A 14,529-nucleotide genomic window follows, 5' to 3' on the forward strand; every position below is an offset into this window, starting at 1 on the left:
ATTAGATATTTACATTTCGATTCATAACAATAGCACAATTACAGTTATGAAGGAGCAATGAAATAATTTTATGACTGGGGGTCACCACAACATGAGGAACGGTATTAAAGGGTGGCAACATTAGGAAGGTTGAGAGCCACCGGTCTGCATGATTCTAAGCCCTGTCAACTTGGCAATCAATATTAACCATAATGGGGTGGGCGGGGGGGGGGGGGAGATGGCTCAGATGGTTATGTGCTTGCCACACAAGCATGAGGACATGAGCTCCATCCCTAGCATCCACATCAAAAGGGACATGGTGAATAATTCCAGAGCCGGCCGGGGAGGGAAGGAACCCAGGGCATGCTTTCTACTCTCCAGACCCTGAGGATACCCTGGTGCCTCAGCAAAAGCAACACTTCTCCCAGAATCAAATTCTTATCAGAATCACAGAGAAAAAAAAAGGTCTGTAGAAAGCAGGAGTATGTTGTGGGCACACAAGACTGGACGCAGCAGCAGAGGTTCACGATCCGGCCCTCTGTGGTGACGATGGTGCTTATGGCTCAAGGTCAATTCTTTACACCACAGAGAACAGTTGCCAAAAGTCCTTAGCCTCCTTCCCACCCCCTTTTCTTTTTGAGACAGGGCTTCTCTGTGTAGCCCTGGATGTCCTGGAAATAGCTCTATAGACCAGGCTGGCCACGAGCTCAGACATCTACCTGTCTCTGCCTCCCAAGTGCTGGGATTATAGGTGTGCACCACCCACCACCCCACCTTTAATATCCTCTTGATCTTTAAAGATAACTATTAGTTTCTTTAGAGTGTGTATGCATGCACACTCATGTACCATGTGCCTCAGGGATTGTGTGGAAGGCAGGGGGTAACTTTTAGGAGTCCTTTCTTTTCTTGTCTCCCACTGCCCCCGCCCCGACTCATCACCCCCTGTTAAGGCAGGGTCTCTTGTTATTTCTGCTGCTGTGCTACAGACCCCAGGCTAGCTGGCCCTCACATTTCTGGCCAGTTCTCTTGCTTCTGTCACAGGAGTGCTGGCATTATAGCTAAATGCTCCTCTCCCCAAATCTGGCTTTCAACCTGGGTTTTGAACTCAGGTTGTCAGGCTTGAGTGGTATCCTACTTAGGGTTTCTGTTGCTGTGATGAAGCACTATGACCAAAAGCAAGTTGGGGAGGAAAGGGTTTACTTCAGTCACACTTCCATATCATAGTTCATCCCTGAAGGAAGTCAGGAACTCAAGAAGGAAAGGAACGGAGGCAGGAGCTGATGCAGAGGCCATGGAGGGGGGCTGCAGATTGGCTTGCTCTTCATGGCTTGCTCAGCCTGCTTTCTTATAGAACTCAAGACCACAAGCGCAGGGATGGAGCCAACCACAATGGGCTGGGCCCTCCCCCATCAATCACTAAATAAGATCTTACTTACAGTCAGATCTTAGAGAGACATTTTCTCAGGTGAGGTTCCCTCCTCTCAGACAACTCTAGCGTGTGTCAAGTTGACATAAAACTAGCCAGCACAAGTAGCAAATGCTTTTACTAGCTGAGCCAACTCTCTGGTCTTAACAAATGAAACTATCATTCCCAGAAAACAATTGTTCCGTATGTGAACAATGTCAAGGTAAAATCCAGCTAGAGCCCTGCCCTGCCCTTCCTCCTCTCATTCATTCACTTGTGTGTGTGTGTGTGTGTGTGTGTGTGTGTGTGTGTGGTGTGGTGTGTGTGTGTGTGTGTGTGGGTATATGGGATGCATGAGTGTGTATATGGGATGTGTGTGTATGTGCATGTGTGTGGGATGTGTGTGTGTGGTGTGTGTGTGTATGTGTATGGTGTGTGGTGTGTCTGTGTGTCTGTGTGTGTGTATGGGATGTGTGTGTGTGTGTATGTGCATGTGTATGGGATGTGTGTGTGTATGTGCATGTGTATGGGATGTGTGTGTGTGTGTGCATGTGTATGGGATGTGTGTGTGTGTGTGTGTGTGTGTGTGTGTGTGTGTGTGCATGTGTATGGGATGTGTGTGTGTGTGTGTGGGATGTGCATGTGTATGGGATGTGTGTGTGTGCATGTGTGTGTATGGGATGTGTGTGTGTGCATGTGTATGGGATGTGTGTGTGTGTGTGTGTGTGTGTGTGTGTGTGTGTATGGGATGTGTGTGTGTGTGTATGGGATGTGTGTGTGTGTGTGTGTGTGTGTGTGTGTGTGTGTGTGTGTGTGTATGTGAAAGGTGCATGTGTTGAAGTAGTGTGGTGACTTCTTCCCTCTCTCCACCTCATTGTTTGCTGCAGGGTCTCTCAGTTAACCTGGAACTCAATGATCTTGCTAGACTAGCTAGCCAGAAACCCTAGGGCCCCTCTTGCTTCCTTTTACAATGCTGGAATTACAGGTGTGTACCACCGCACCCAGCTTTTACACACCCAGATTTTATGTTGCTGCTGATTCTCATACTTGTGTGACAAGGCCCCCCCTCACTTTTGTTTTGTTTTGTTTTGTTTTGTTTTTGAGACAGGGGTTTCTCTGTGTAGCTTTGCGCCTTTCCTGGAACTCACTCTGTAGCCCAGGCTGGCCTCGAACTCACAGAGATCCCCCTGGCTCCGCCTCCTGAGTGCTGGGGTTAAAGACAAGCAACACCACTGCCCGGCTAGGCAAGCCTTTTTTAAATCAAGATCAGAGAGTAGGCTCAGCTGGTAAAAGCACTTGCCACTCAAGCCTGACTACATGAGTTCGATTCCTGCAACCCAAGTTAAAAAGACTGAGCCGTTGCCTCCATCCTTTTTTGATTGTTTTTGAAACGAAATCTCACGATGTTGGCCTAGAACTCCCTATGATGCATCCCAGACTGGCCTTAAACTCATGATCCTTCTGCCCAGTATCCTGGGTGCTGGGATTATGGAGATAATAGGCTAAAGAGACCTTGTTTCAAAAATAAATAAGTACAATTAATGACTTGGTGACAGATTCCAACTTGCTGCAGGTCAGCACTTGGAGACAGCCCCATGCTGTGCATGATTAGATGGAGTGGGTCAGAGTTCACAGTTGGAGCTCAGTGCCCAAACACTCAAATCAGACAGTTAACAGCTGGGGTTGTGTGCACCCTCCAGGCATCTGTTCCCATCACTTTTCCTTTTCACTCCCCTTCTTTCTTCCCCACCCTCTTTCTTCTTTGTGTAGCTTTGTGCCTTTCCTGGATCTTAGCTCTGTAGACCAGGCTGGTCTTGAACTCACAAAGATCTGCCTGCCTCTGCTTCCCAGTGCTGGGATTAAAGGTGTGTGCCACCACTGCCTAGCTCTTCTTTCCTTCTTAGCCAAGCCTGTACTTGAACTCCTGACCCTCCCAACTTAACCTCCTGAATGCTGGAATTATATGGCCATTGGCATCATGCCTGTGACTTCAGCTTTTTTTTTTTAACATGTCTCATGTACCCAGGCTAGCCATGGACTTTCTATATAGCTGAGGATGACCTGGAGTTCCTCCTGACCTGAACTCCTGAGTTCTGGGATTATGAGTGGTTCCCACATCACCCTTTGGTGTATTTGTGTGTGTGTGTGAATGTTGTGTGTTGGGGCACTAGAAGCTGATGTCAGGTATCTTCTTCTGTTGTTCCCCTAAGGCACCCTGATGAACCCTGGGCTGTCCTGTCCTGGGACTTCCTGTCTCCAACTCCTAAAGGCTGGAATTATAAGCAGGCTGCCACACCCATCAGCTTTTGTGCGAAGATCTGAATTCCAGTTCTCACTCACAGTAAATCCACTATCTAATGAGCCATCTCCTCAGCCCAAATGCCCCTGTTTATACAGAGCTGGGGAGTAAACCCTCAGCTTTGTGTGCTAGGAAAGCACTCTGCCACTGAGCGACACACCCTCAGCCTCATTTTTTGTGACTTTCTTCACTCCTTAGCACCAACCCCAGCCATGCGTCTTCCTTTCTGGGTCCTTCTGCCTTAGAGGCCACCACCCCTGAGCAGAGCGGCGCTCAGCCGCATCAGCTTCCTACTTGAGAACTGTCCATCTGTGGACAGGCGTGATGCCCACAATGGGAGTAAGTCTCACCAAAAAATGCTAGGAAAGCTCCAGAAGCAGCCAGATCCTTCTATCTTGACCAGAGACCCCTAGTCGTCACTGTGTCTCTTGGGGAGTCACGCCAAGACCTTGGGTACTTACCACATGTGAAGAGACAGAGGTTTTTCTGGGAGCTGCAGGCCACCCGCCGGGTGAGCAACAAGAAGGCCATGACCCCCTCCTTCAGGAAGAGGATCCTTTCACTCCTGAAAGAGACCGAAAACACAGACTTAGGCCCACGGGGATCCAGCACCGCAACAGGCATCTGAACTCAATGTTGCCCATTTTGTAGCGAAGGTTCTTAGGATACAAATCCCTTCTCTGTATGCTAAATACTCTTCAATCAAGCACATTTTGTGCTGAATATACACTTTAATTTACATACTTTTTCCTCATCTTTTACACTGCAGACAGGATGAGCATACTCACTCTCTATATAGAAAAATAGAGGCCCAGAGAAGTGGTCCAATTAGCAAAGTGCTTGCTATACAAGCATAAGGGTCTGAGTTTGATCCCTAGAACCCTGAGAAAGAGCTGAGTGTGGTGGTGCATGCTTGTAATCCCAGTGCTAGGGAAGTGGAGACAGGGGGATTCCCTAGTGCTCACTGGCTAGCCAGTCTAAACAAATCAGCGAGCTCCAGGAGAAAAAGAGACCCCTGTCTTAAAACACAATGTGGAAAGTGACTGAAGAAGACATCCAAGGTTGACCTCTGGTTTCCACACACCCCCGTCATGTGCATATCTGCACACACACACACACACACACACACACACACACACCCCTAACAACTCAGAGTTGGATTAAGAGCCCCCTTAAGTGAGGACAAGTGTGTGCTCTGGGGGAGGAAATTCTGACAGGAATCTTCAGTGCAGACATCTCTGCTGACTCAGTGCTAGAAGCTCAGAACTCTCAAACCTGTCCCTTCATGGGCTGTCCAGGGAGCTTGGGTATGCAGTGTGTGTGGGGACAACTGGTGCCCATTTCATAGGACACACTGTCTTAGAATAATAAACTGTCCAAATGTGCTTGGAATGGAGAGATTCCTAGCACATGAAACTTTCCATTTTGAAACCAAGGCAGTCCTGGGTTATTGGCACTGTCACCCTATCTAGGGTCTCAGGCCTGAGGCTCATCTTGGCTGTGGATAGTTAGAGCACTAACTATGGTGATATTTTATTTGTGCTGAAATGTGGTGATATTTTATTTGTATGTTAATAAATGAAGTTTGCCTAGAGATCAGAGGAAATAGCAAGTCATTTTAAGAAAACACAAGTCAGATACTGGTAGCACACTCCCTTAATCCAATCACTTAGCAGGCAGGGTCTCTGTGTGTTCAAGGCCACTTTAATCCTAGTACTAATCATAGAGACCTGGAGGTCTGTACAGACAGACAGAAAGTGACAGAGCTGCGTAGGAAGAGGAAGTAAGGTAGCTGGGCTAAGATAGCCAATGAGAGGGCAGAACAGCAAGGCAATAAAAGCCTGAGTAGTCAGGGAGTCTTGGCATTTGGATGCTGCAGAACTGGTGATGTAGGCTGGCTGGTGGCCGTCACTATTTCCCTGATCTCTCTAAGGCTTTCACTCCTATATTTGGCTCTGTGTTTTTTATTTAATAAGACCATTTAGAAATTCGTCTACAGCTAACACTGTTAGGAAAATGCAAGTTCCTTCTCCCATAAATGAAGAGGGCCAGTGGTGTTTCCCTCATGGATGTCCCCCGAATCAAAAGGAAACACGAGGAATACGAGTTAGGAGTCCCTACCTGAACAATGCCTTTGTGAGCAAGTGTAGAAATTCCTTCGTAGCCTGGCCACCTTTGTTTTAACCTGCTGGTGCTAGCCGGAGCAGTTTCTGTTGTCATGGACAGAGTGATGGACCCTGGGCAATAGTAGATTCTGTTCAACTCTATCTTTTGTCTCTGGGAGGATCCACCTCAGCCAGCTGTGCTGGAGACCTTAACTCTTCCTGGGTGGAAATGCTGTCACATGAGTATGGACTGAAATGCTCCAAAGGGCACACTGTCTGGCTCCAGATATCTGGCCAGTTGTCTAGCAAACAAAGCTCCCCCCATTTCAGATCTGAGGCAGGGCACTCACAGGGGTGACCACATTGGTCATGGGACTGCCTGACACCAAACACTGCTGTACTTGTAATAAACTAATTAATTAAGTTAACCTAACCACAGTAGATAGAAGGCTCAAAGTGGGGGTGGGAGACATAGTTCAAGGCTGGGCATGGCACCTCATGACTTTAATCCCAGTGTTTAGGAAGAAGGGATGAACAGACTTTCGTGAGATGGAACCTGCTCTCCATAGTGAGTTCCAGTCAGAAGCTGCATGGTGAGATCCTGTCTCAAAAGGAAGCCATTCAGAGAATCCATTTCATTTCTTTTCATAAGAGAAAAATTAGGGAGAAAACAGCAGGCTTTAAAACTGTCACCATAAGCCAGGTGGTGGTGGCGCACGCCTTTGATCCCAGCACTCGGGAGGCAGAGCCAGGCGGATCTTTGTGAGTTCGAGGCCAGCCTGGTCTACATAGTGAGATCCAGGACAGGCACCAAAACTACACAGAGAAACCCTGTCTCAAAAAATCAAAATCAAAAACAAAAGAAAACTGTGACCATAAATTAACTTAGAAACTATATTCTTCTTTTGACAATTTAATGAGTTCCTAAAAAGGTGATTCTACTATGTCCAACTCCAGAAAGCCTACTACTTCAGCAGCAGGGTAACCATGTAGAAAAAGTGGTCACCACCTCTCACTTAAGGCCGATGGTCTCAAACGGCACTGAAACTTCACAGAATTCAAGCTTATTCCATTAAATATGTTCTTTAAGGGCTGGAGAGATAGCTTAACAAGATCCTCTTGCAGAGGACCTGAGTTCAATTCCCAGCACCCACATGATGGTTAACTCCAGTTCCAGGAGATCTGCTGGCTCTTCTGACCTCCTCAGGCACCAAACACATATGTGGCACACATACACAGATGCAGGCAAACACACTCACACACAAAATAAAATGAAGAAATTCTATTTTAATAAATATGTTTTTGAGAATTCAAGAATCTTGAAGGACTTGAGCATGAACGTTTGAATAGCCCATCAAAATGAGAGCCACACTCATGCACTTTCAATGACAAGTCATTTTGGAAAACGTATCCTAGTGTCGTGTGACATTTCAGTGCCCTGCAGCTGAAACTAAGCTTATAGCAAAACACAATCTCTGTCAGACATTCTCAGAAGAATTCATGTTGTTCATTCACTTTCTTGCCCACCAATTCATTCAACAAGAGTTAATTAAGTAGCTCTTACAGGCAAGGCACTGAGTCACTTAGGCATAGGAGGAAGAAATCAGATAAAACATGTTCCTAATTCTCTGGCAGAGGGCTATGATCAGAAGAGTGGGAGAATTCAGTGTACTAGGCTGCTTTATTCAACCTGTCATTAACTTCCTAAAATAAGCTGGCAAGGTATGCATATAAAAAGAATTTCCAGTTCACTGTCAACAATGAACTTCACAGAGCACAAACCAAAAAGCTAGGCATGGTGGTACCCCTGTAGTCCTAGCATGTGGGAGTCTGATGCAGGAGGACTGTGAGGTCAAGGCCAGTCTAGGCTACAGAGTGAGGTCAAGGTCAGCCAGTGATGCTCTGTAAGACTGCACTTGCCTCAAGAACAAAACCAAGCAACCAGACAACTCCAGCATAGAATCCTGACTGACTGGCTGGTATGTGCAAGGTGCTATGTGAAGATGAAGAGCTTTCTTCTGGACTAGGCAGGTGTGTGCGTGCATGCGTGTGTGTGTGTGTGTGTGTGTGTGTGTGTGTGTGTGTGTGTGTGTATGTGTGTCTTCTTTAAGCTACAAAGTTAAGTCGATTCCAAAGCCAAAGAAGAAGGGGAGCCGAGATAAGTAGTGCTCATTGGTGTCAGATGTGGGAGACAGTGAAGGGAGGATCCAGATAGTGCAGAGCCGGACATGATTGGAGCAGGAGGGTGGGATTTGCTGGAGCTCACCCCAAGCACAGTGTCTATTCTGACTTCTGTGGAGAGACATCTCCAGAAGAGGTGACCTAGCAAAGCTGTCAGGTTTCCTGAGAGGAGCAGAGGACACGCATTCAGCCGACCTATTGGACACCAGGGTCACCATGAGCACACAAAGTAGGCTTGTGGGACACTGATATGGGAGAGAGGATAGAGGAGGCCTGGAATAACTCCACAATCCTTAGTCTTGAAGTTGGTGTAGATGTTCAGATATTTGGGTTCTGCCCTTAGGTGATGGCAAACATCTGTAACCCTAGAACTGGGGAGAGCTTGTGTGTGAGCTTTAAATGAGACTGTCCCAAACAGGTTCATGCATTTGAATACTTAGTTCCCAGTTGGTGGCACCGTTTGGGGAAGTTTGGGCTTATTGGGAGAAATATGTCACTGGTGGTGGGCTTTGAGAATTTAAGGCCCAGACTTGTTGTAGGATATTTGATCACACTGTGAACCCTGAGATTGTGTTAAGTAAATAAAATCAACCTTGGGGCAAGAGGCAGAGCCAGCAACTAGTTGACTGGAAGCAGCCATTGAGAGGAAGAGGGAGTCAGGAAGACGGACAGAGAAATGCAGAGGAAGTAGTAGGGAGGGACTTCAAGTCCGGCAGCGGCGGTTTTGGTTTAGAACTGTGGAAGAGAAACTCTTCTTCTGAGACACCAGCTAAGGAGGAAGGTCAGTGGTTGCTCCTCAGCCTCTCTGAGCTAGCAGGTTTTCACCCCAGCATCTGACTCCCAAGTCTTTATTGGTGAATTGTAAGACTGAGATTTAGATTAAAAACAACACACACCATTTCCAGTCACTCTGTTTCATGCTTGTGGTTCAGGATAAGAGCTCTCCGCTTGCTACTGCAGCCATCATGCCTGCTGCTCCCGTGCTTGCCCACCTTGGCGGTGATGGACTCTTACTCTGGAATTGTAGACTCAAACAAACCCTTCCTTCTGTGAGATGCCTTGGTCATGCTGTTTTATCACAGCAATAGAAAACTAACTAATACACTGTGGCAGGATTCTAGAGTTTGGGGCCAGCAAGTGCTACTATATAGCAAGACCCCATCTCAATAAATAAGTGAATAAAAGAATTATGGCTTCTTTTTAACAGTTACGTGTGTGTGTGTGTGTGTGTGTGTGTGTGTGTGTGTGTGTGTGTGATATGTACATAGATATTATGTAGAGTCAGGGGACACAGTCTAGAAGGCATTTCTCTCCTTCCACCATATGGGTCTCAGCATCCGAGCTCAGACTCTCAGCTTTTGTTGCTAGTGCCTTTACTGGCTAAGCCATTTTACAGGCCCAGAACTACAAGTTCCTAAACACGGTGTAGTGGTACAGTCCTGTAATCCTAGCACTCAGAGACCAAGTTCAGCTTGAGCTATAGAGGGAGACTAATTAAAAATAACAAAATCTGTGAGTTCCTCAAGAAGTTAAAGGGAGCCGGGTGGTGGTGTTAACACACCTTTAATCTTAGCACTCTGGAGGCAGAGGCAGGAGGATCTCTGAGTTTGAGGCCAGCCTGGTCTACAGAGTGAGTTCCAGGATAGCCAGGGCTACACAGAGAAGCCCTGTCTCAAAAAACCAAAAAAGTTAAACAGAATTGCCATATGGCAGATTCCACTCAGATGCTAATATGACAACGAAATGGGAAACAGGACTTAAACACACCATTCCATATGCTCACTGCATCACTGTTCACAATACCCTGGGCCTTAAACACACCATCCCATACACTTACTGCTCCACTGTTCACAATACCCTGGGACGACTTAAACACACCATCCCATACACTTACTGCACCACTGTTCACAATAGTCTGGGGGCTGGCATAATCCAAGCATCCATCAACAGATGAATAGATAATCACAGAAATGAACAAAGGGGGGTGGGGATTTAGCTCAGTGGTAGAGTGCTTGCCTAGCAAGCGCAAGGCCCTGGGTTTGGTCCTCAGCTCTGGAAAAAAGAAAAAAAAAAAAAAAAAGGAATGAACAAAGGGCTGACACGGGCTATGTCACAGAAAAAGCCACATGTTAGATGACTCCACTGATGTGAAACTTCAAGAACAGGAAATCCAGGGCTGTCGAGGTGGCTCAGAGTGTAGAAAGCTTGCTCAGCATGCATGAAGCCCTGGTTCTATGCCCAGCACAGGCATGGTGGTAGGTTATCCCGGCACTCTGAGGTGGATGTAGGGGGAAGAAGTTCAAGGTCATTCTTAGATATATGTTGACTTCCGGAACAGCCTGCTTTATATGAGACCTTGTCACAAAACAAAACACGCATCCCCTTCTCCAACCAATCAACTAAGCAAAACAATAGACTAGGAAACTAGCTGAGAATAGACAGTTTCAAAGGTGAGTTGCTAGGCAGTGGTGGTACACACCTTTAGTCCCAGCACTCAAGAGGCAGAGGCAGGTGGATCTGAGTTCAAGGCCAGCCTGGTCTACACAGAGTGAGTTCCAGGACAGCCAGGGCTACACAGAGAAACCCTGTCTCCCAGAGGGGGGAAGAAGTAGGCTAATACTGAGTGGTGCTTTTTCCTTTGGTATGCTCAGAAACCAAAGAGAAATTTAAAATCAATTAAACAGCACGGTGATTATCAGACCGCACGGCAAGCCAAGAGTACTTTTGCTTCAGCCTAGAGGTGGCTCCACAGTAATTCTGGTCTACTTCCACCAAGCCAAGTTGAAAATTCTGCTCTACCCAGATAGCTAATGCCTCATTCCTGCCCACCTCTCCCATCCCACTAGCTTTAATTAAAATGCTAATTAGCTCCTGTGCTTCCTCTTATCTGCCTGGTGCAATGGGACAGTGGGCTGGAGCAGGATGGCTGGAGAGGAGAGCTGATGTTGTGATCCACAAGGTGAGAAGAATTCACCTAAAACAGCAGGGAAGAAAACCAGAACCGCCTCTTCCAGGTTTGCTCGCTTGGCGGCCAGGCGAGTGCGCAGTGTAGCCTGGTCAGCACAATGCCCACACTGCAGGAAAACAACCACCACCCAAACAGAAACCTTCCCAGGGAGGGCATTTACTCCGCAGGGAGAGTGGCAGGGGCATTCACTCACATTTATTGCTTACAGACGACATTCAACCTTCCCCCGCCCCTTTTTAAGAGAGGGTGCTATGTGGCCAAAGTAAGCCTTGAACTTCTGACCCTCTTGAAGCCACCTTCCCCACCCACTGAGTGCTGGGCTTGCAGGCACCACCACCATGCCTGGTTTTGTGCTGGATCTCCAGCCCAAGGCTCTAGGGATACTAGGCAAACCCTTGGCCCACTGGGCCACATCCTCAGCCTTTGGTGTATTTTGTATCTAACTTAATTTGTCAGCAGGATCTGCCTTGGCTGAGAGGCTCAGAAGTTTAGTGGGCTTGTAAGTTCCCAGAGATGCCAGGCCAGAGACTGGTGGCCCTGGTTGTACCAGGTTGTGTCAAGTCCTGCTCGCACCAATACACCGGTATCTCACTTGTGCCACCTGGGCAGGAAAGAGCTCTGGACACGAGTTGCAACTTCTGCTAACTACCGGAGGGTAGACATGACCATAGGTCCTGGACATATGGCCACTGACCCTGAAGATCAAACATAGGGATGCAAGAGAGCAAATCCTGCAGTGGTCACCTGCAGAGGAGGTGTGTGGAAACCAGATTCTTGGGGCTGGAGAGATGGCTCAGCCATTAAGAGCACTGGCCATCCTTCCAAAGGACCCAGGTTCAATTCTCAGTACCCACATGGCAGCTCATATGTGTTTGAACTACAGTTTCAGGGTTTCACGTAACACACACGTGGGCAAAACACCAATGAATATAATATAATATGATATGATATGATATGATATGATATAATATGATATAATATATAAAAACATATTCTTTCCCCTTGATTACCCATGTCTCGAGTTGTTTACAACTTTCAGAGGGATGTCACCTCTGAGATTGGGGAGATGGGTCAGTCTGTAAAGTGCTTGCACATAAGCCTGAGGACCTGACCCTGAGCCGCAGTACACACATTACAAGGCACACACTTTTGAGACACCTGTAATCCCAGCACTGGGAGAAGAGACAGAAGGATCTCTGGGACTTACTGGCTAGCTAGTCTAGCTCAATCTGAGAATTACAGATTCTGTGGGAGAGTCCAGCTCAAAAAAGATATGAGGCCAGGCTGGTGAGCACACCTTTGATCCTAGTATTCAGGAGGCAGAGGCAGGTGGATTTCTATGAGTTCGAGGCCAGCCTGGTCTACCCACTGATTTCTAGGACAGCCAGGTGTTGTTTGAATCTTAGATGGTCTTTTAGTAAAAAATCCAGAGCCAGACATCAAGGTGAAAGTTGAAAGATCAGAGAAGCAGAGCAGCCAGCCACTAGTTCTTACCTCTATGAAATCCTCAGCCTAACGAGAGTGAGTTCCTGTTTCTTCTCATCTTAAATACCTGTCTCTGCTCTGCCATATTACTTCCTGGGATTAAAGGCGTGTGTGCTTCCCAAGCAAAGGCATGAGATCTCAACTGCGGGGATTAAAGGTGTGTGCCACCACTACCTGACCCCTGTGTGTAATCTAGTGGCTGGATCTGTCCTCTGATCCTTAGGCAAGTTTATTAGGGTTTACAATATATCACCACAGCCAGGGCTACACAGAGAAACCTTGTCTCAAAAAATAAAGTAAGGTGGAGAGTGACAGATGCTAACCCCTGTTACATGCCCATGAGCGCGCGCGCGCGCGCGCGCGCGCGCGCGCGCACACACACACACACACACACACACACACACACACACACACACGTCACTGCTATTTGTCTGGCTCAGGAGCAATGCCTACTTACAGTCATTGAATAAACATTTAATGCTTGACAAAAATCTTGATGACGGCATCTGCCATGGGCCCTTTACACAGGAAAACTTTGTTAGGACCATATGTATGGTTAGAAAGCTACACACCTCCCCCGCCACCTCTCTGGAGTTCAGAACGCTTTTTCATTCTCTGTCTCACTGAGCTTGAGACAAAGTACTGGCAAGGTCTGGGACATTCTTTTCTTCCCTTGCAGCTGGCAGCTTTCGCAGACTTAATGGCACATAATGGCACACAATGGCCAAGTGTCCCACAAGGCCAGGGGTTGCCACGGCAACCCATAAAGCCAGAGCCCTGGGTCTTTGCAGAGGGTCAGCAGGGCCTCATTCACATAGTGATGGGTGGGTGCAGCACAGTCCTCAGTCCTTCAGACTAGGTCTGGAATCGGCCCCTTTCGCTGTAGCAGGGACACTCCTCCCTCCATTCGTGAGTGGTTTTTCTCAGCCTGCCTTATGGGCTTTTTTTTTTTTTTCCCCCAAGACAGGGTTTCTCTGTGTAGCTTTTTGCACCTTTCCTGGAACTCACTTGGTAGCCCAGGCTGGCCTTGAACTCACAGAGATCCTCCTGCCTCTGCCTCCCAAGTAGTGGGATAAAGGTGTGCGCCACCGCCACCACCACCCAGCCTTATGGGGTTTTATAATCTCATTGGTGATTTGTGTAAAGAAGGAGGAACAGTATTCTGTTGCACAAATTCTAAATGGTCTTATAATAAAAACCCAGAGCCAGATATCAGAATGAAAGCTGAAAGATCAAAGAAGCAGAGCAAGCCACAGCTACCACCTCTAACCTCACCAGCTCCTCAGCCTTCAAGAGCATGAGTTCCAGGTTGGGGATTTAGCTCAGTGGTAGAGCACTTGCCTAGCAAGTGCAAGGCCCTGGGTTCGATCCTCAGCTCAAAAAAAAAAAAAAAAAAAAAAAAAAAAAAAAAGCGTGAGTTCCTGTCTCCTTCTGCCTTATATTCCTTTCTCTGTCCAGCCATATCACTTCCTGTCCCAGTGTCCCCAGTGCTGGGATTAAAGGTGTGTGCAACCACTGCCTGACTTCTATGGCTAACGCTGTGGCTGGCTCTGTCCTCTGATCCTCAGGCAAGCTTTATTTCTTAGATTTCAAATAATATATCACCACAGTGTTCTAGAAATGAGCAAGGGTTTCCTAAGGAAAATGGAGGGGTGCGGAAGGAGGGTAAAGGAGCCATGTAAGCAACACATCACAGCTGGGCAGGTAAAAGAGCTTGGAGACTCCAGACAAGAGTTTCATTGCAGCGACAGAAGTGGATCCGGAGCAACACCGATGCATCTAGGCTCACTCATACTATTTCTGTTTACCAGGAGGAAAAATGGTTTTGCTTCTCACACAAGATCACCCAGCGACAGACAGTGGGGTTACTTACGGTAGAAGGAACTCAGTTAGATGTAAATATAATGACCCTTGTCACATCACCAGCTTGGTGGCTTCAGTACTTAGCCCAAAAATGTCACCAGACAACTTGGACCAACACGTATCCATTCTCACAGAAAAAGGACCCTCACCATTATCAATGTTACAGCTTCCTAGAGACCTGTGTTCTGGTCACACACTTATCCTTCCTGGCTCAGTCCCAACTGAGCAATGAAACCTCAACCCA

The 14,529-nt window shown here is 47.3% G+C and overlaps 1 protein-coding gene across 1 annotated transcript in view; it reads right to left on the minus strand.

Annotated features, from left to right (window-relative positions):
• Positions 1-14,529, minus strand: part of Abat (4-aminobutyrate aminotransferase) — a 104,267-nt gene that overhangs the window by 43,146 nt on the left and 46,592 nt on the right. Inside the window, exon 2 of the mRNA XM_036195629.1 lies at positions 4,145-4,248. Within this exon, the coding sequence (XP_036051522.1) occupies positions 4,145-4,214 (70 nt within the window). The 5' untranslated portion in view covers positions 4,215-4,248. The remainder of the gene's footprint in view (positions 1-4,144; positions 4,249-14,529) is intronic.

Source organism: Onychomys torridus, chromosome 8 (genome assembly GCF_903995425.1).
Source record: "Onychomys torridus chromosome 8, mOncTor1.1, whole genome shotgun sequence".
In the NCBI taxonomy this organism is placed as follows: domain Eukaryota; kingdom Metazoa; phylum Chordata; class Mammalia; order Rodentia; family Cricetidae; genus Onychomys; species Onychomys torridus.